This window comes from Mesoplodon densirostris, chromosome 1 (assembly GCF_025265405.1).
Source record: "Mesoplodon densirostris isolate mMesDen1 chromosome 1, mMesDen1 primary haplotype, whole genome shotgun sequence".
Classification (NCBI taxonomy): Eukaryota; Metazoa; Chordata; class Mammalia; order Artiodactyla; family Ziphiidae; genus Mesoplodon; species Mesoplodon densirostris.
The window spans coordinates 230661781-230683560 of NC_082661.1; the positions used below are offsets into that span (position 1 = coordinate 230661781).

The 21780-nt window shown below is 40.4% G+C and overlaps 1 protein-coding gene across 2 annotated transcripts in view; it reads left to right on the forward strand.

The window, feature by feature from the left end:
• Positions 1–21780, forward strand: part of ARHGAP10 (Rho GTPase activating protein 10) — a 336361-nt gene that overhangs the window by 132712 nt on the left and 181869 nt on the right. For both annotated transcript variants that reach the window (XM_060116129.1, XM_060116137.1), the window contains exons 8-10: positions 4418–4547; positions 7467–7573; positions 10204–10298. In XM_060116129.1, the coding sequence (XP_059972112.1) occupies positions 4418–4547; positions 7467–7573; positions 10204–10298 (332 nt within the window). The remainder of the gene's footprint in view (positions 1–4417; positions 4548–7466; positions 7574–10203; positions 10299–21780) is intronic.

The window sequence follows — 21780 nt, forward strand, 5'->3', positions numbered from 1 at the left end:
GTAAATTACATCAAAATTAAAGGATATTAAAAAACTAATTTAAAATTTTTGTGATCTCTATCCCCAAAGGAGACTAGAATAGAATTCTTCTCAGGAAGAAGTAGAATCCTAAGAAATTTTAGGGATTCCGAAGGAGTACCCAGAAGATACTAAGAATGGTGAAGAATAAATTAAGGATATGCACAGATATTTTTGTTACAGTTTTGTGAGCAAAGTAGAACACTAAAGTGATAAACTATGTTACCAAACAACAACAACAACAACAGCAAAACGATTGGAAGTGACTGTGTAAAGTATGAACATGATTGTTTCTGAGAGATGAGTTTCTGGTCGCTTTTCATCTTGTTTATACCTCCTCTTTTTGCCTCCAGGCAGGGCTGTTTGTGCTGTCCCCCTCTCTGTTGTATAATGTTGTGAATTAGCTTTTATAATCCAAAAAAAAAAAAATTAAAAATGTACTTTCTCTTTCATTCAGATAAAATTTTAGTTTGATATTGAAGATTCTCTTTTTTCCTTTGTTAGGGAATAATTGTCACGTTTCAGTGACTTAATTGCAATTAAAATAATAATAATAATGCCACTTATATTTATTTTGTTACCATGTGCCAGGTGTTACCTATGTGCTTTTCTTTGGATTGTACACATTTAGTCTTCAAGGGTGCCCTATGATGTAGATTTTTTAATTCCTACTTCACAGATGAGGACCATGAGGAAAAAGAACTTGCTGAAGTCATACTGCTTTAAGGCCAGGGCACCGTTGGAACTTGGGCAGGCTCATTCCAGGGCCCAAGGCAGTTGCTTTCAGATTTAGTGTTGGTGTAGAAATGGGTTCACTCATGGTGTATCTGGGGTCAGTAAATATAGGAGCCGGGGAACATCCCGGCATGGCCATTTGGCATCCCTGGACCTTAACAATTTCTGGGTAACATGGGAGTCCCTTTCATGGTAGGATCTCAGATTTAGGTACCGATGGTAAACCTCAGCTCGCGTCTACCTCTCAACAGTTCTAACCGGCGTTCCCCTCACTCCCATGGAAGGTGTCCTTCGGGGGTTTAGACTTGATCACCTGTTGACCTGGCATCCGCTGCACTCCATTCCTTACTCTGTCACCTCCCCATTCATAGGGCACTTGAGGAGATGTTTGAGGACTGCCCTGAGGGGTGTGTGTTAGCACCCTACCCCTTCTTTTCTGTTTCGTGATTTTGGGAGGTTACTAAAGCAGGCTGCAGGGGGCCCACCCTGATGTTTTACAGCTGCTTCGGGAAACCCTCTTTATATTGTTAATTATCCTTTTGCTCCCTGAATGAGGTCATGGGGCCAGGATGGGAACACTTAAATGAAAAATGGCAATCTGTACTTGGAATTAGCCTTTCCATCTGCCTGTAAAGCTTTATTTCTGGGTAAAACTTAGTGTGAACAGTGCCTCCTCTCCCCGCTCTTTCTTTCCTCCTTAAATATGGGTGTGAACCTGTGCTAAGCCTGACCTGCCAGTTTTGTAAAGTACTCAGATGTGTCTGAATTCCAGCTTAGTCTCCACATTGAATCCTCCTCCCCCAGGTAGGTGATGTAATGAAATATTTAATTTATAAGACTTAAGGTTCATTGGTTTGGAAATTTGTTTATTTATCAAAGCATGCAAGGAAAGGAAATACAGCAATGTTGTTTTATAAGCATGGGAGAACGCTAGGCTATCTCGTAGGTTATTGGGAGGATTCAAGCACCGTAAACTGCTCTGTCAGGACATTCACAGTGTAAACACTCTCATGTGACCTAGGGTAACACTTAAGGTCTAACATTATTATTATGTGATGATATCTTCCTGTTCAGCCAGAAATTAGAATTGGAAATTGCTAGGTTCCAGCCGCTCTATTATTTGTGCTCAGATTTTGAGAAATGTAATTTTCACCCTCATTTGTAATTTGCCTAAAATGATACATTACAAAATGTAGCTGAACCTTCCTTTCCCTTCCCAGTGCAGAGTCACATCTGAGGAAGGAGGGTGGTGAGGGCAGGGTGTACCGCATGGAGGAGTCTGTGGCCGTGGAAGTGGGCGTGGGAAGCTGCACAGGCAGCACGTACAGAGGAGGTGGCTGGCATGTTTCGGAGATTGGTTACCTTGAGCAGATACGTTAATTGAGCAAATAAGTAAATCTGTTGAGAATAATGGGAGCCAGGTTTTTTACTGTCTGAAAAGCAATGCGCAGAATTGGAAAGGGGTGGGCTAGAAAGAAACCTGGAGTACTGGATCGGAATTAAGGGTAATGGTATGAACTCATGGGTTTTAAGATAGATAGATACAGAAGTGGTGACAGTTATATGTACATACAAATGTGTATATATATAAATGTATCCACACACATACACACATACCTACATGCATTTTCTCAGTCGGTCTTCCAGGAAGACCTAGAAGCAATAGCACCGCCTTAGCTGTGAGCACACTGTCCCTAGATCTTGGTTTCTAAATACGACCAGAGTGAAGTAAGTCAGAAAGAGAAAAACAAATGTCGTATATTAACGCATATATGTGGAATCTAGAAAAATGGTACAGATGAACCTATTTGCAGGGTAGGAATAGAAACACAGACGTAGAGAACAGGTGGGATGAATTGGGAGATTGGGATTGACATAAATACACTACCAGGTATAAAATAGATAGCTAGTGGGCACCTGCTGTATAGCACAGGGAGCTCAGCTCGGTGCCCTATGATGACCTAGATGGGTGGGCTGGGGTGGGGGAGGGAGGTCCAAGAGGGAGGGGATATGGGGATATATGTATATGTACAGCTGATTCACTTCGTTGTACAGCAGAAACTAACACACCATTGTAAAGCAATTATACTACAGTAAAAAAAAAAAATACTACCCTCCCCTATAAGGAACAATGACTCCTTTGGAGAAATGGCTGGTTCTAGGACTGGGACAGAGAAAGTAAGGTAAACCTGGGATACCTTTTTGGACCAGAGGGTAAGGGGTTACTCAGAGAATTAAGGGGGTATGTCAAGAGAAACAGGAGCCAGCTAGAAGGGGCCTCTGCTGGTCAAATCTAGGACAATTTGAGCATTAACTTAAATAATGAGAATTTGGGATACAACTCATTAAGTTAATTGTGTGTGTGTGTGTGTGTTTGTGCATGCACGCACATGTGTGCACTAGCATCTATACATATATGACATGCACATATGTGTGTATATGTGTGTGTATGTATGCATAAATATTAGATACACAGAGATAGAAAGAAGTGAGGGTTGCGGAGAATCTCAGTAAAGTGACAAAGCAGGTGAATAAAATTAGGGTATAATCAGTATTAAGATGGGGACGAGAAATCCCAGAGACATGAGAAACAGGAAGGCAGGAGAGGGAACAAGCCATTAATAAATGAGTCCCACCCTCTTTGCAGCCCTGTACATTCTTATAGTACATAAATTTAAAAAAAAGCTCTCAGCTTGTGTTTGAAATAAGCCTCTGCAGTTAAGTTTCCCCTTTACAGTGTACATTTATCAGACTCTCCATCCCCCTAAAAAATGTACTATTCTATCATTTTTCTGCGTTTAGAACTCTTGGTAATCCCTTTCATTGTAGGGAGGAGAGAGGAGGAATTTCAATAATAATTTTTCATCTTAGCTCTTCCACAATTTCACATCAGCAGTTTTTCGGTATTAATACAATTATTTTTGAGTGTAGATGGAAGAAATGTCCAGAAACTTGGTGGTGCTGACTCGTCAGGTTTGCCTGGGTATTTTCATCACTTCACCTTGCATGTCCATTTTCAATCTAGCCATTTGACAGAGATATTGACATCCCAAGTCTCCTGGGCTTCAGAAATGTGATTTGTCTTTTTAGATATCAAAGACATTATTTGTAAGTGAGATTCCCCCCTACTTCCTTCTTCTATGAAGAAACATCATTTTCAAGTGCAATTGCCATGACCTGGAAAAAATGACACCGATATTTATTAGTTTGCAAAGAAGAATTAAGTTTTTCAGATTCTGAATTCTTAGACATATTGCTGATATAATAGTAATGAGTCAGATTGATTGTTGCAAAGGAAAGACTTCCCAGATAGATGTTTTATGGCCTATTTTTTAAAAATGTATGATTTAGTAATATTGTGAGACCTGCAGGCAGGAATTCTTATGTTGAATAATAGAATTATTCTTGGTGTTAGAAAGCTTCAAAAGTAAATAACCTCTAGTAACCTTGGTTTCTATATCTCTGTTAACTACTTAACCACTAATTTTTTTTCTTTGCACAATGATCTCAACAAAGAGATACATGGGAAAGGATGGGTATATTTTGAGAAATTTATACAAAAACACTACAAATTTAATTATAGTTATCCAGAGACTTAAAAATGTACATGAAAAAGCTCCTGTGGGAACTTAAAACTTGTATGTGTTTTTTAAATCCTTTTCAGACACGGAATCGTTTTGAAGGAACAAGGTCAGAAGTGGAAGAGCTTATGAACAAGATTAGACAGAATCCCAAGGACCACAAACGAGCAAGTCAGTTCACAGCGGAAGGCTACCTGTATGTACAGGAAAAAAGTAAGAGGCTCTCCAACCGTGATGAATAACTAATTAAAAATTATTTTAAAACTCTCACTGTAATTTCATACTTTTGGAGTAATTATTCCTACCACTTTCTTGCTCTCTCCTATCCTGGAAGGCATACGTTGGGTTCTTTGGGGGAAAACACATTCCTGCTCTAGGGAGGGGACGGTGAGATTAGGAGCTCTGTGAACACCCTGCTTTCCAGCCACACACCCCCGAATTCTGTGCCACACTTTGTTAAAACTTGCTTGCAAGGGAGCGGGGATTTGGTGACAGACTGAAAGCGAGGTGGGATAGTACCTTTTTCCTCATTTCCTCTCATCCCCATCTTTATCTCACTCTCTCACACACACACACACACACACACACACACACACACTCATATACGTATGCACCCCTCTCCCCATAACCCTGTTCCTCCATGTTAAAGTCAAGAAGGACATATTTCTCTTCTTCTTTCACGTTATTTCTTTGCACATTTATTTGAGATCCTTTTTTGTTCTTGTTGAAATTATCAGGGCAATTGCATATGGCTACAAAAATATACTCCTAGATGACATGCTAACTTGTCTCACTGAATTTTCAGCATTGTTGCCATCTTAGTTGTTCTGCAGTGTGTAGAGTATCCTTATTTTGAAATTAAGTCACCCCAAGACGATTTCAGACTTCTGACAGTTTGGTATTATTTTAACAAAGCTCTTAAAGTTTACCTCTTCAACTGCAGAGCTTGATTGCTAGTCAGTAGGGGGAGGAGTATGTGAAAATGTTTCCGTATTTCCTGTTTCTCTCCCTTCCCGCCTTTGACTGTAGTTGGGGTGCTTTAGCGTTTTTGTTTGTTAAGTGGCTGATTTACAGGATTTTCAAACTGACCAATTTCATAGCAGAGAGGCTCATGGAACAGCCATGTGATACGGGTGTTCATGTTATATGCAGTCACAGAATAAGCGTTCTTTTTCCATTTGCCCTTATTTAATGTGGGCTTAGTCTTCACGGCTCATGATGAGCAGTTACTGGCATGGCAGAACTCTAAATTTTTCTAATTTTTTAATCTTTTTTTTTTCAAAAAAACTGAGAGGTAATTTATTTTTACATATTTTGGTTGAACAGTAAAAGCATGCCGTTTCTAAAGGTGCCATTAGTAACAATAGCACAGCAGCTATTGAAGTGTGTATAGAGTGAATGTTTTATTTTTAAAAGATTAAAGTATAGTTGATTTACAGTGTTGTGTTAATTTCTGCTGTATAGCAAAGTGAGTCAGTTATACATATATATATTCTTTTTCATATTCTTTTCCATTGTGGTTTATCACAGGATATTGAATATAGTTGCCTGTGCTGTACTGTAGGACCTTGTTGTTTATCCGTGCTATCTTTACTAGTTTGCATCTGTTAATCCCAAGCTCCCAATCCTTCCCTCCACCTTTACTTTTTTTTATCCTCTTAATCTCAGTTTGTTTATTTAACTTGAAAGAACTAAAAATACAGGGTAGAGACATGAGAAGGATAGACATTTTGTATTATATGTCCAAAGCGAAAAATAACAGGAAATTTTGATTTTTAGATTCATAACTGTTGCTTAACTTACTGGCTTTGAGAGAAATGGGGCTGGAATTGGACTGAAAAAAAAAACAATAGTGACAATTCTTCACTTGTTAGCAGTATGCCAGGCACTGTGCTAAACTCTTTATCCAACTTGTTTCATTTAATCCATTAAAAACCCCTATGAAGTGTACAGTGCTGTTATCACCCCATTTACCAATGAGAACATGGAAACACTGAGGAGTAAACAGTGTTTCCTGGATCATACACCTCCTCAATGCTGGAATTGTCCTAGGCTGGAGTCCGTGTTGTACCTTCTCCTGCAGTATTGCCTGAAGCTTGGATGGTGTGAAAAACCATCACTCATCTCTATGCTCAGAGCTGGCTGGGTAGGGTTGGGTGGTGTCAGGAGGGGATGGCAGCTTCATCAGTGAAGGACCTTGATATTTGGGGCCAAAGACTCTGAGGTTTGGCTTTGCCATTTCTCAGGCATTTGGTCTAAGCCTAAGACTTTTTAGATTAAAAAGACAGTAGGGCTTCCCTGGTGGTCCAGTGGTTAAGACTCTGTGCTTCCAATGCAAGGGACACGGGTTCAATCTCTGGTCGGGGAACTAAGATCCCACATGCTGCAAAAAAGCTTAGCTTTACCATTGTTAGTAAGGGCATCTACTTACAAGGTGCTTTAGTGGATTTAAAGCACTAGATGGATTTATAGACTAAATGCTTTTCTGCACTGTGATTCGACAGTTGTGTCATTTTTTAGAGGCCAGAATTGAATCCAAAACCATCACATATATTCAGTGGAATTCTGGAAACCCTCATGAGCTCTTCATACATAGAAACAAACAAGAAGCATAGTTTACAATTAAGAGATTTTCAGGTATGAGATAAGTCTAGCAAATTATTTGAAAAGTATGTCTTTAAATTACTTCCATGTTGCTGAAAACTCTTAGGACTGTCTCTACGAGCCTTCTTTCTTCCCCTTGTTTTTCCCTTGTCTGAGACCAGCTGTGTTGCTGATTTGTTTCCTTGAGCTGTGTTAGTTGCTGCTTCTTGGGTTTTTCCTCTTCAGGATTGTGTTTGGAACTCTGCATATCTGCTTCTTTATGAGGAAAAAATGTAAAGTCCTATTTCTTTTCTTTTTTTCTTTTTTAATTTAATTTTTATTTTGTTTCTTAAATTTTTATTGGAGTACAGTTGATTAACAATGTTGTGGTAGTTTCAGGTGTACAGCAAAGTGATTCAGTTATACATATATATGTATCTATTCTTTTTCAAATTATTTTCCCATTTAAGTTATTACAGAATATTGAATAGAGTTCCCTGTGCAATACAGTAGGTTCTTGTTGATTTAAAGTGATGTCTCTTGTTGAAGGGCCTCCTCCGTTTGGTTCCAGCTGGGTCAAACACTACTGCATGTATCGGAAAGCGGCCAAGAAGTTCAACATCATTCCATTCGAGCACAGATCTGGGGGAAAACTAGTAAGTCTTTGCTTTTATTTATTTATTTTTTAAAAAAATATTTATTTATTTATTTATTTATTTATTTATTATTTTTGGCTGCAACAGGTCTTAGTTGCAGCATGCAGGATCTTCAGTTGCGGCATGTGGGCTTCTTAGTTGTGGCATGCATGTGAGATCTAGTTCCCTGACCAGGGATCGAACCTGGGCCTCCTGCATTGGGAGCACAGAGTCCTACCTACTGGACCACCAGGAAAGTCCCAGGGCTTTGCTTTTATACTTCATATTCTCTGTGAGGTGGTCTTTGAGGGTATCTTTTTAATGTTGTCTATATTCACTCATGATAAATACTTTCATTTTGCTTTTAGAATGAAAATCTTTTTTTTTTTTTTAATAAAATAGGCCAGAAAATAATTCCTGTGTTTTCTGAATTGTTGGCTTGGGTTTTTACTGTCAGATTTTTTTTTTTTTTAAGGAGAAGAGTAGAATCATTTTGTGTCCCTGTTACTGGAAGATCCTACCTACAACAGACTTTCATGACTCAGTGGTTTGTCTGCTCAGGATTTACACGGGAGGCCTGCTGTGCACACATAGATTCATATAAATGAAAAGATTATATAGAGTAGATGATCTGTAACGAAGTTTACTGTTTTTCACTTAAACTTTAATGTTCTCGCTTAGACACTCCCCATTTAGCTTACTCCTCCCACAGAAGTAAAAAGCAAAGGAACTCGTGATAGCTGGAAAAGAGCAAGAAGCCCTTAGGAGCTAGCTGGGTAGGAAAGGTGATCTTTGTTTTAAAACAGAAGCTGCAGCTCCTGGCAACAATAGCAGTCAAAACAAAGCTCCTCCCACTAGTATTGAACATACCTGGTAATGCGTTTTAAGGTTAATTCATTGCTTGCTGGGTGGATGAGCATAATTTTTCTTATGTGAATACAGAATTAACCCAAGTTCACTTGTATTTACACATACTTTGCATCTTCCTGAAAAATATTTAAAGCCGCTTATAATACAAATGCATTTTTGTGATATTGAAATAGACATGGACCTAGCTGATCTCCCTGTGCTATGCGGCTGCATCCCACTAGCTATCTATTTTACGTTTGGTAGTGATAGGGAGGGTGGGAGGGAGGGAGACGCAAGAGGGAAGAGATATGGGAACATATGTATATGTATAACTGATTCACTTTGTTATAAAGCAGAAACTAACACACCATTGTAAAGCAATTATACTCCAATAAAGATGTAAAAAATAAAAATTAAAAATTTAAAAAAAAAAGAAATAGACATGGAAAATCAAGTCCATGGCAAAGAGGAGGAAGTGAGGATGTCACCCTTGGAGGGTGATGGGTTAAGGCTGAGCCTGAGGGTTTTTGTTGTTGTTGTTGTGTGGTGGTAGTGTTGTTTTAAAGATTGCAGTAATTTATGTTTGTCAAATGTAATGTGTCAGACGCATAGAAAGCAAAATTTGTTGTTAAGTGAAGCATCAAATATAATAAAAGAGCAAATTCCATGAATGAACAGCAGCAGTGCACTATTCATTCACCAAATGCCCGCAATTATTTCACATTTCAGAGGGCCACTGATACGATCAAAAGTTGTAGTAAAAAGATAAATATGGGTTAACTTCAGCATCTCTATACATTTCAGTTATAAACTGAGCATGAGGTTGGAGTGTGAGTTTCCTGTCAAGTCCCAAGACATGTCTGCTTAGTGGTGTCTTTCTGTTTTAGCTACCAAATAATAAAATATATATTTAAAAACATGGCTCTGATATTTTGAATAATTTTATGTTAGAATGCTTGTTTAATATTAGAGGTCCCCATGTTCCAGAAAATATTAAAATATTCTAGAAGTGTTTACTCAGACTCCTTACAGTTTCTTACTGGGAACCTGCTTCTGCGTTGCTTCTGCTTCCTGTTTTCCACCTCTTTTTAGTGCTCTTAAAGAGCATGATGAGGATGGTTTAGGGAGGTAAATGGTACCATATTTAAACGAAAACTCAGGAAAGATAAATTCAGAGTGATTCACTTTAGGAAACAGCAAAACCATATAGTTGGAGTGGTTCCAGCTTTAGATGCTCACAGTGGCTGATCCAGGGTCCTTAGTGTACTTTTAGGTAGATTCCTATGGAACGGAAGTTTTTATAGGTCAGAAATGGTTACATGTGGACTGGTTTATATGGTATAATGTAATGTGACATACAAACACATTATCCTTCTTTTAACAAGGGGACAGTAAGAGAATAACAAATATAGGCATGTGGAAACTGTATTGTTAATCCACCTTTTAAAATTAGCACTCATAAGGTCTGGTTTAATTTTACTGTAATCAAAGCAGGATCTTGAAAACCTTAAGAAAAGGACAGTGACAAAAAAGAATTTGAAAAAGAATAGATACATGTATATGGATAACTGAATCACTTTGCTGTACACCTGAAAGTAACACAATGTTGTTAATCAGCTATACTTCGATATAAAATAAAAAGTTAAAAAAAATGGCTACGACTCTAAATAAACTGGTTTGAAAGAGAATAAGATAGAGGAACCTAAAATCTGAACCTTGCCTCCTCCATCAAATATAGGGTGTTTAATTCTGTATATGTTTATATGGTAGTCTTTGAGAATGTTTAAAATGATTCTTTGCAGGGGGATGGAGAGGTGTTCTTTTTGAGAGAATGTACCAGAAGACATACTGACTCCATCGACAGAAGGTTTTGTTTTGATGTAGAAGCTGCTGACCGGTAAGTTATTGGCATTATTGGACTTTATGAAAAGAGTCATTTAAAAAAATGATTAAAAAAAATAGAAGTTAATTGCAACTGAGATGTCTATGGCCTGGAAGAGTGGTATCTTGTTATCTTCCCAGGCTCTGTATTCACTGTGGGCTGTTTTGTCTTGGTCACTGTGTTTAGCTGTTTAGTCTTGGCTGAAGTTTGGCATCATTTTAACTAGTGTTGTCACTGAAAAAATGACCCTGGAGCATTTCACTGTTGATCTCAGCCTTCCATGTATATACTCTGTATGTGGTGAAGGGTCATAGGCAAACTCTGTTTATTCAAAGACTAGTTCTCATTTTTTCTTGTGGTATGACTTTTAGTTATTTAGTTAGAAAAGAATCTTTGCTAGAGAGAAGGAAGTAAAAAAAAAGAAAAAGAAAAACAAAGCTTGTTTGTCAATAGTACTACCTGTCTGGCATTTATTTGTGTGTCCTGTAGCACTAAGGAAAATCATGGTACTCGTAGAATACTTCCTTTTTTAATAGCTGACACTCTGGAGGTTCCTTGCCAGCCCTGGTTTTGGTAACAAGGGTCTTTAGATAACACTGTTTCATACTTGTATAATAAAAGTTTACAATATGAGATTTTTTAAACACAAGTTCATTTTAGGTCAGGACCCAGGAATACACAAATAATTAATTCTTCTCTTCCCTCAGATGATATAACTGAGTCTATGGTGTTAGTGCAGAGGGGGAAGATCTGTGCTTTACTTTCCAATAAATGAATTGAAGACCAGGTACATAAAAATGTGCTCTTATGCACCATGATAAATATGGCCCTACAAAGAAAAGGACAGATGGCTTAATATGCATTTAGCCAAGACTGGAAAAAAATGAAAGGGAACGTCATGGTGAAAGAGGTTAAATTTCAAGCCAGTTAGGACTGGTTCAAAAACTTTAAGAAGAGATTCGGGCTGTGTAATACAACTTGAGCATAAATATGTGTGCATACACCCATTGTAAGCATTTACTGAGTTTTCTCTAAGTGCCAGTGTTCTGAATTCTTCTGTGCTTTATCTCAGTTCATCCTCAGCCCAGCTCCATCAGGTAGACATTAACCTTCTCATTTCATGGTGAGAAACTGGGGCCTAGAGAGCTGAAGTGATTCTCCTAAGGTCATGTAGCTAGTAAGTGGAAGAGCGGAGATTTGAACTCTTGCATCTGACTCTAGAACCCAAGCTCTTAACCACTGTGCTGCAGGCGTCAGAGTATAACCATGTAAGTGTGTTGTTTCCTAAATAATTGACAGAGGCGAGTCAGCAATGCTGTCTACTAGAAAATGTGTTAAATGAGATTCATCTGCTTTGTCTTGAAAGGATAATTCTAGTACTTCCACATATTAACACAATTCGTGTTATTTTTGTCCAGCCCTATATTTTCTCTAAGACCTTGATCATGCCACGTACTCTCCTTCAATCGGGATCTTTATTACGATTATAACTACTTTCCATCCCTCGTAAAGGTTGATGAGGGGTTACTACGGAGTTATTTTCCTCATGATGTCATCTTGTAAGGAGACTCTCAGAACTGGGGGAGACCTTAGAGCTGATCTAGTGTAGTGGTTTTCAAACTACTTTATAGGGATGCCTTCTTTTCAAATAAAACCTTTACATTTATGCATATGTGAAACAGAAAAAAAAAAGAGAGTTCCCTTACTAAAGTGGGGTGGGGGCCTGGATCCTTACCCTCTCAGCTTCATTCTTCTTGCAGAAATCTCTAATTTATTTCCATTGACGCTCAGAGCTGCTCTCTGGGAACTGGGTGTGGAGGGACCACTAATCTAGTCTAAGTGATTCAAGAAAGGCATCCAGAGGATCTGACGTCTAAACTGATAACTGAAGGTTTATTTGGAGTCAGCTGGGATTGAGACACATTCCAGGCAGAGTGATTAGTATAATATATGTAAAGTTCTGGAGACAAGAGAGAGCGTGGTCCACTTGAGGTCCCCCCCCCCCCCGGGGGACACTCAGCATCACTGGAGCAGAGAGCCAGGGAGGATGGGAGAGGAGGCTTGAGAAAGGGGGCAAAGGCCTGACCTTGAGGTTTTTGAGCTTAACCTATTAAATGGTTTTAAGCAGGGCACTGAGTGATAGAGTTATATTTTTCAAAACTCACTCTGGCAGAGTAGAGAAAGTTGAGAAATGGCAGGAGTGGTTGGAAGGGTTATGGATTGGTGTGGTGGAGCAGGAATGGAGCCCAGTGCATCTGTTTGAGGGAGACTTTTTTTTTTTTTCGGTACTAGGGCCTCTCACTGTTGTGGCCTCTCCCGTTGTGGAGCACAGGCTCTGGATGCACAGGCTCAGCGGCCATGGCTCACGGGCCCAGCCTCTCCGCAACATGTGGGATCTTCCTGGACCGGGCACGAACCCGCGTCCCCTGCATCGGCAGGTGGGCTCTCAACCACTGCGCCACCAGGGAAGCCCTGGAACTACTTTTAGAGTCTTCCTTATATGGTGTGTCTCCAGTTCTCTTCCGTTCATGCTTTTCTTAGTCATTTCAGTATCATTTCAGACGATTCATGTAGGACTTTGCGTCTTTCTCCTTCAGCTCCTCTCCTTCGGTCACCTGTTCTCCACCTTCCCTCAGCCATTCCCTCTGTGCTCTCTCCTTAGATCATGTCATTACAAGGACAGGCACCCCCTCTGTCATCTCAGTTGCAGGGCTTTCTCCTTCTGACACCCCCTTCTGTTCTTCACTGCTTACTCTTTTCTAGTAAGTATCCTTAGCTTACAATCGACTGGTCCTACTGTTCTCAGCCCCTCACACCCTCACTTCTTTCCTTGCCGAGTGTGAATTTCAGTCATTCGTTAAAGTCACTCTGTTCAGTACACTCAGCTCCATTGCCCTTCCCTCCCTTTACTGTACTTGTCTGCACAGCTCCACCTTAAGTAAGATTCACCTCTGCCTTCTCTCTTTCTAGAGAAATGTATTCTACCGTGTTCACTGGGATCACTTCCGATTCCTGACCGCTGGCTTCAAATCCCATTAATCCCAACCACAAACCCTTTTCCATGGTCTTAGTTCCTTCATGCTCCTAGTTGACGGATATTTCAAGTTTCCTCCTTGTCTAAGCCTCTGGCACTGCCTCCTGGTCCTGATGAAATAGAGGTAATTCGAAGAGCTCATCCACTGCCATGGATACCCACTCCATCATCAGTGCCCAGTGTCCTGTCCGTACCCACCCTGCTGTCCCTGTCACCATGGGAACTATCTGTGTTCCTGACTGAGGCCAGCCTCTCTGTCTAGCTGTTTCCGTTCCCTCTTCACCTCCCCTCTCTCCTGGTTTAGGATGTCACTCAAGCACTTCTGCCTTTCTTTCTTTTGGACACCAGCTTTGCCTTTCTACTAGATGAATCCCATCAGTGTACAAAACTGATTCTTAATTTCATCCATCTTTTAAAAAAAATACCACCACCATCACCAGTGAAAATACCCTGCCTTGACCAGTCTTCTCTTTTGTCTGCTGCCCATTTCTCTTTTCCCGTAAACAGTAGAAATTCTTCTTCTTCTTCTTTTTTTTTCCTCACAGCATTGGGTCTTTGTTGCTGTGCACGGGCTTTCTCTAGTTGTAGCGAGCGGGGGCTACTCTTCATTGTGGTGTGCAGGCTTCTCATTGCAGTGGCTTCTCTTGTTGTGGAGCACGGGCTCTAGGACCCGTGGGCTCAGTAGTTGGGGCTCATGGGCTCTAGAGTGCAGGCTCCGTAGTTGTGGTGCACGGGCTTAATGGCTCCGTGGCACCTGGGATCTTCCTGGACCAGGGATTGAACCCGTGTCCCCTGCATTGGCAGGTGGATTCTTAACCAGTGCGCCACCAAAGAAGTCCCAAAAGTTCTTCAAAAAGCTCTTATATTCAGGTCTCCCATTTCCTTCCTCTTGTGCTCCTTTGCATCCTCTTCAATCAGGCCCTTGCCGCCACCTCTCCACTGGGTTTTTCTGTTTTTGTTGTTAAGGCCATCATGATCTTGTTGTGCTACAGCCAGTGGTCAGTTCTCAGTCCTCTTGTTCTTTCCTGGCAGTAGCATCGGACATGGCCAGTCACCCTCTGCTCTGTGATACACTTGCTGCACGTGGCTCAATAATGTCACACCTGCCTGTTTTTCCTCCCACCCCATTGGCTTTTCATCTTTTTTGGACTCCTTTGCCAGTTCCTTGTTTCCCAGACCTCTTGATGTTGGAATTATCTGGAGCTCAGTCTTCAGATCTCCTCTCTGCAGCCCTAACGATCTTGTCCGGCCTCAGGACTTTCCATGCTATCCATGTGTTGGTAACTCCCCAGATTTATTATCTGTATCTGAATCTCTTCCCCGAACTCCAGGTTTGTTTTTTTTTTTTTTTTTTTTTTTTGCGGTACGCGGGCCTCTCACTGTTGTGGCCTCTCCCGTTGCGGAGCACAGGCTCCGGACGCGCAGGCTCAGCGGCCATGGCTCACGGGCCCAGCCACTCCGCGGCATGTGGGATCTTCCCAGACCGGGGCACGAACCCGTGTCCCCTGCATGGGCAGGCAGACTCTGAACCACTGCACCACCAGGGAAGCCCTGAACTCCAGGTTTTTATATCCAGCAGCCGACTCAGTTGCTTCTGGGATGTATGATAGGCATTTTGAATAGTGCAGAGGTTGGAGAGACTGAATGCTTTTTGTAAAATTTCCAGGAATTCTTGGGGGAAAGAAGATATATTCTCTTTATGGACCCAACATTTTCTATGGGTATATTAATTCAAACTTATCATATAAATACTACCATGTAAATCTTTTTTAAAATGTAATACATGCTCATTGTAAGTCTTGTTGTAAAGCTCTTTGGTTAACTTGGAAAATATCTTTATGTGTGTATCTCCTTGAGCCTTTGGGCTCATGTGACTGTAATTAAGTTGAATTACAGACTTCTGTTGTCTTTGCTTTATTTCCTGATTTCTAAACAGGGGAACATCTATTCAGGTTTGATGTTACCATCAGCCCCCCAGGTTTGATGTTTCTGGGGGCTCTTAGTTCTCTGCCACCCCCCACTGTCAATATGTTGCTGTTGGTCTCCCACTTTTGGAGCAAATTCTGGAGAGAGGGGAGTGTACTCTCTCAGCAGTCTCCACCCTGATTCTGGGGTTTTGAAGGCATTTATTCAGTGAAAAGTTGAAATGAGATAGGCTCTTCTTTTGTCTGTTTCCCTGATTCCTGGCCAAGCCGACTATTGGGGATTACAAGCAATTTATTCCTTGTTTATGAGATATGAATTCCGTGAGGGTAGGAGCCTCGTGTTAGTTCCTACAGTGCTTTATATGTGGTGGGCATTCACCAAATTTGTACTGGATTAAATGAAATTGAATTGTTGCTTAGCAGTGACAGGACTGGGATTAGATTCAATCAGGCGATGGTTAGTGAACTGTCCTTTTCTTCCGCACACACTGCAGCACTGTGAGCTCCAGTATTTGTATTCTGCTGAAAGAAAATAAACTTAACACGTTTTAGAGCATGTGGGTATTGCAGATGGGTTTCTGATGGGGTTTGTACAGAATGCCTACTGCGGACCTTCATAGATAGCAGTTTCACCATTGATTGCATATGTTCCATGTAAAGTTTTTTGTCTTCTTTCCTGGTATCAGTCTTTGCTATTTTTTATTCCTTTTGTTGGAAGAGCAGTCAGGTAACATTGTGACAATAGGCAGTACTTCCATAAACTGCAAAATGGAGCCTGGCCTTGCGTTTGATCTGTGTACATGTAAATCAAGAGCTTTCACTTAATTGTTACATGAATTCAGATCAGGTTTGATTGCATGTAACAGAAAAACTCAAAATAAGATGACTTAAACAGTGTAGAAGTTTAATTTCTTCTCTTTGTTAGGAAGTCTACAGGGGATCCAGTCATCGTTGGTATGCTGCTTGGTGTCAGACACTGCCCCCTCTTGTGCCTGGTTTACCTTCCTGGTCACCTTAGGTCCAAGATGCCAGCTCCCATTTATTATGTAGCATTGTCTGTTGTGGTAAGAATGCTTTCCAGAGGAAGTGCACACTACTTTTGCTCATATACCATTGGCCTGAGTGGAGTTGTATGGTTATACCTAGCTGCAAGGAAGCTGGGAAGTGCTGAGGCAAGGAAATGTCTGGAAACAGAAGAGAGCAATCTGTGTGCTGTTCTAATACTTGGGGAATCTCTTAGGAAGAATGCATGGGAGAAGAGCTGGGTGGGTTGATTTCCAACTAGCCGTTACTGCTTTGATTCTCAATGGTTAGGAGGGTGTGTGGTTCATTTTCCTTCCCTCAGTTCACTGAAAGTTTACTTTGACTATCTTAGTTGAGAGGCAGCATTTAGGAACACATGTGCCAAGAACACAAAATGGAAAGATAATCCAGAGAATGGGAGAAAATACTTGCAAATGATATATCCGATAAGGGACTTGTATCCAGAATATATAAAGAACTCAGAACTCAATAATAAAAAGACAAATAATCCAATTAAAATGGGCAAAAGTTCTGAATTAGGCACTTCCTCAAGAAAATATACAGGTGGTTCTAAGCACATCAAAAGACACCTAACATCATTAGCTATTAGGGAAATACAAATCTAAACCACAATGAGATATTACCCACGAGGATGACTATAATTGAAAAGCCAGATAAAAACAAGTATTGGTGAGGATGTGGAGAAATTGGAACTCTTACATACTGATGGTGGAAATTTGAAATGGTGTAGCTGTTTTGAAACACACTTGTCAGTTCTTCAAAAAGTTAAATATAAAGTTACATGACCTAGAAAATTCTGCTCCTAGCGATGTGAACAAGAGAAATGAAAACCCATGTCTGCCTAAAGACTTGCACAGGACTGTTCATAGAAGTATTATTCATAATAGCCAAAAACACAAATATCCATCAACTGATGAATAGATAGATAAATGTGCATGGCCATATGATGAAGTATGATTTGACAGTAAACATAAATGAAGAGCTCATGCATGCTGTGTTTCATTTTGAGGCAAATTACTCTCAGAGCCTGAGATTGTCTTTGCCAGTATTTTATTTAACACAGGTTCACTGTGGGAATTATAATAATTTCACAAGCCAGTAGCATATAGGATGAATAATGTCTCAATGTATACTGTCTCTAGTAGAACACGTAACATCTCTTAATAAGCTAATAAAGAAATAGCATGCTCTAAACCAATAATAGATTAATTACACTGTTGTTCCAGGCAAGGGAAGATGAAGGGAATACATTTAGTTGAGGTGTACCTTTCTACCAGTTGGCTCTTGGGAGGAGACAGCATGACCCATTGAGAGCAAAAGTGCAAAGTCCCCAGTTGCTAGGGAACGAAGGGGCCAGTGTGGATGGGCAAGATCTTCTTTGTGGGGCTGCTGCATGGCTTTTGCCACTGCTGGTAAGAGTCATCTTCACCTCAGCAGGAGCTAACGCCCCACGGTCTTCAGAGAGCTATTTAGATCAACAGAGGGTAGCCTTGCCCAGACCGGACACACTCGAGTAGACCTTACAAACTGTGTATTCAGAGTCCAAATCCCCCCTCTCCATGGTTGCTTCTTCACGTGTTCTTATTGATAAGGCTCCAGCAGCACCCTTCACTAGCTGAGTTATGGAGTGCTCTCGGCAACCTCAGATGTGGATGATGACCTCCTGACTCACAATTTCACGTTTATACCGAAACAGTAACTTTGCTCTTGAAAACAACGTCACTTTTTATTTTTATAAAATGATTTTTTCTTACAAAAACTGAAATTTATCAAAATCTTTTCAAAAAAGTTTTACAGCAAGACATAGTTATTTCATGTTCAATGTGGATGCATTTTAAAGCATAGGATATGATTGTCAGTGGCTAAGCCCTGGAAACATCCAGTCTGGTAAAAAGTGAATAAAGCAAAAAAAAAAGCAGGAAATGATGAGGAGGGCTTGGTGGAATTCAGAGAAGATTCCAAGGCAGCTGGGTGCAGAGTCCTTCTGGTACCCCAAAACTGTGTTCACCTGTCGGTGGGTGTCAAGCCAATAGATAAAACTAAGCCAAAGATCAGGAGAAGGAAGGACTTATTACCTGCAGCAAGTAAGGAGAACACCAGGGATCTTTCCCAAAGCAGTGTCTCTCCCAACTTCACTTTTAAAAACAACTTTATTTTTGTCATAAACAAGAAGATTTGAAATTACATCAAACCGCTACAACATGCTACAACGTGGATGAACCTTGAAAGCAGTTTGCTGAGTGAAACCAGCCAGTCACAAAAGACTACATATTGTATGATTCCATTTATATGAAACATCCAGAATGTTCTACACAGGCAAATCTGTGTAGACAGAAAGTAGATTAGTGGTTCCCCAGGGCTGAGGGTTTGGAGGAAAATAAAGATAACGGCTAATGGGTATGTTTTTTTTTTTTTTTTTTTTTTTTTAGGGTGTGATGAAAATGTTCTAAAATTGATTTTGGAGATGGTTGTACAGCTCTGTGACTATATTAAAAGCCGTTGAACTGTACACTCTAGGTAAATTTTATGGTGAATTGTATCTCAATAAAGCCTAAAAAAAGGAACACTGCTGCAGGTAAAGGAATGCTTACCATAACTAAAATCAGGCTTTTAAATGACTATAAACATTCACTACTTCACGCCAGTCACACTTCAAATACCATGGGCTGTGAAATGGTCACGTCACTGGTTTTAGGTTGGAGAAGAGCATTTTGTGTAGTTACTTTCCCCATGGCAAGCTGTAGTTTGTCAGGAGATGCAGCGTTCCTCCCTGAAGGGTGAAATATCCCCTGCTCCAAAAATTTTGTTATATAACTTGCTTTTCCATTTCACTGGCATGCCTGCCACATGCTACATTGTGCTGTGACCCTCACTCACTTGCTTGGTAAATAATTACCATTCTGTGAAGTTCTCCCACACATCACAGCCAGGCACCACTTAAAGAAAATGCTTCCCATTTTGCTTTCATTAATTTGACATTTCAAATATTATATTTGGTTTGATGTTGCCTAGGTCCTAGTATATTGCACTTGAAAGGATGTTGGCAAGATACTTCTTATTTTTATAATTCACCCATTTGTATTTTCATCATGATGATGGGAAGATGAAATCACCTATGTATCTGAAGCAGTATGCATTTTAGCCTGCATTTATACCAGAGACTTTATTTAGCAACATGGTAATGTATTCTTTATCACTTTAAAAGAGTGAATTAAGAACATACTGCTTCCAGAAGCTCATGCAGTTGGACTGAATAATAATGAGAATGTTTCTGTAGCACATTAGCTGGAGTAATATTTGTGAGTATTTTATAGTGCATGCCATTCAGGCAACTAAACGGCCACTGACTCTGTTTGACGCTGAGGACGGGAGAGTCAACCAGAGACTAAACGGCCTGACCTTAGGGGAACTCACAGACTGGGAGTGTTTGCAAACAAATAACAGTTTAGAGGTCTGTCTAAGGTGCTTAGGGAGCCGAGAAGCTACAGGGAATAAGGCTGGCTGGAAAAGGTTATACTAGAAAAATTTATTGTTAAAATTTAATCTTGAAGATTTGGTCACAGTTTGGAAACTCGGAGGAAAAAAGGCCCAAAGCAAAGGAATCATAGAAATCTTGGGAAAACATGTTAAGGTCATCCTTGAAGTCTGAGGTTCTCAACAGCGAGTGATTTTATGTCTGGGGACATTTTGATTGTCACAATTGGGATGGGGAGAGCAGCAGGGGTGCAGTGCAGGCTGTTGCTACTACTGTCTAGTGGGTGGAGGCCAGCAGCGCTGTTAAATGTCCAGCCCAGGACCGCCCTCCCCAGTAAAGCACCGTCTGATCCAACCTGTCAGTAGGGTTGCTGTTGAGAAGCCCTGTTTTAAAGCATTTGAAAAGACAACTCCAAGAGTTTGTGGAATTGAATAGAATTGTACTGTTTTCTTTTACGTGTTTACAGAAATGTATTTATGGGTGTACATTTCTTTTAAAAAAGTGTAATAGCATAATTTGTTGTAGTGCAGGGGATGCATAAAGCCACAATGCAAAGGGCTCTCTGTCTGGCGTTATCCTTTCGGGCGTGGTACATTATTCAGGATTTCTGCGAAGATTCCAGGGTAGAGAGAAGAGGAAAGGAAGTCATTTTAAAAGAATTTAGGTGGAATTGGTAGAAAACGGAGTGGGCAGAATTAGAAATAGCATTTCTTGTATATAGCCTTCTGTGTTTTCATAGAATGTAAGATTTTTACCCTAAGGATGGTATTGTTGATAGTGGCGTACTGAAAGCCACATTTTATTATTGGTTCCGATATTTAAATGGAAATCTGAATTGACATTCATATGAATTTATTCATGAAAATGCATGCTGAAGGACACTGGAGTGTGGATCATCAAAAAGTCTTTAGCTTTTGTAAATAAAGTCATAGGGCTTCCCTGGTGGCGCAGTGGTTGAGAGTCGGCCTGCCGATGCAAGGGACGCGGGTTCGTGCCCCGGTCCGGGAGGATCCCGCATGCCGCGGAGCGGCTGGGCCCGTGAGCCATGGCCGCTGAGCCTGCACACCCGGAGCCTGTGCTCCGCAACAGGAGAGGCTGCAACAGTGAGAGGCCCACATACCGCAAAAAAAAAAAAAAACAAAAAACAAAAACTCATAATGAACAATTGTATACAAGGGTTTGTGTGGACACACATTTTCATTTCTCTTGGATAAATACCTCTGAGTGGGATTGCTGGGTGTTTGTGTGTGTGTGTGTGACCTTTAAGAAAATTGACAATTGTCCAAAGTAGTTTAATCCTCTTACTACCAGCAGTGTATGAGAGTTCCAGCTGCTCCACCCTGTAACCAGCCTTCGATGATGTGTTTTTCATTTAAGCTAATCATGACTAGTGATGTTGATTGAGTGCTGTTCCAAATGCTTTCTGGCCAATTATATTTCTAACATTGTGAACTGTCTATTAAAGTCTTTTGCTCATTTAAAATATGTTGTTGGTCTTTTTGTTATTGAATTGTAGGAATTAAGTTCTCTGGATACTAATCCTTCATCAGCTGTATTAATTATGCATATGTTAATTTTGAGTATTTTCTCTGATCTATGTTGTGCCTATTCATTTTCTTAACAGTGCTTTGATGAGAAGAACATTCTAATTTTGATGAAGTTGAATTTATCAGTTTAAAAAAGTTTTATTGGTAGAACTCTTTGTTCTGAGAAATCTTTACCTATCCCAAGGTTGCAAAAAACATTTTCCCATGTTTCCTCCCTCCCTCCCTCCTGGGGGGCTCCTTGGTTGTGGCATGCATGTGGGATCTAGTTCCCTGGCCAGGGATCGAACCCTTGGCCCCCTGCATTGGGAGCACAGAGTCTTAACCACTGTGCCACCAGGGAAGTCCCTGAATGTTTTCTCTTTAAAAGCTTTATAATGGGTCTATGACTTGTGAAGATTTTTGGGTAGTGTGTGGTGTGATTTGTGGAGATTGTGTGTTATTTATCTTTTCCTATACAGATATCCAGTATTTC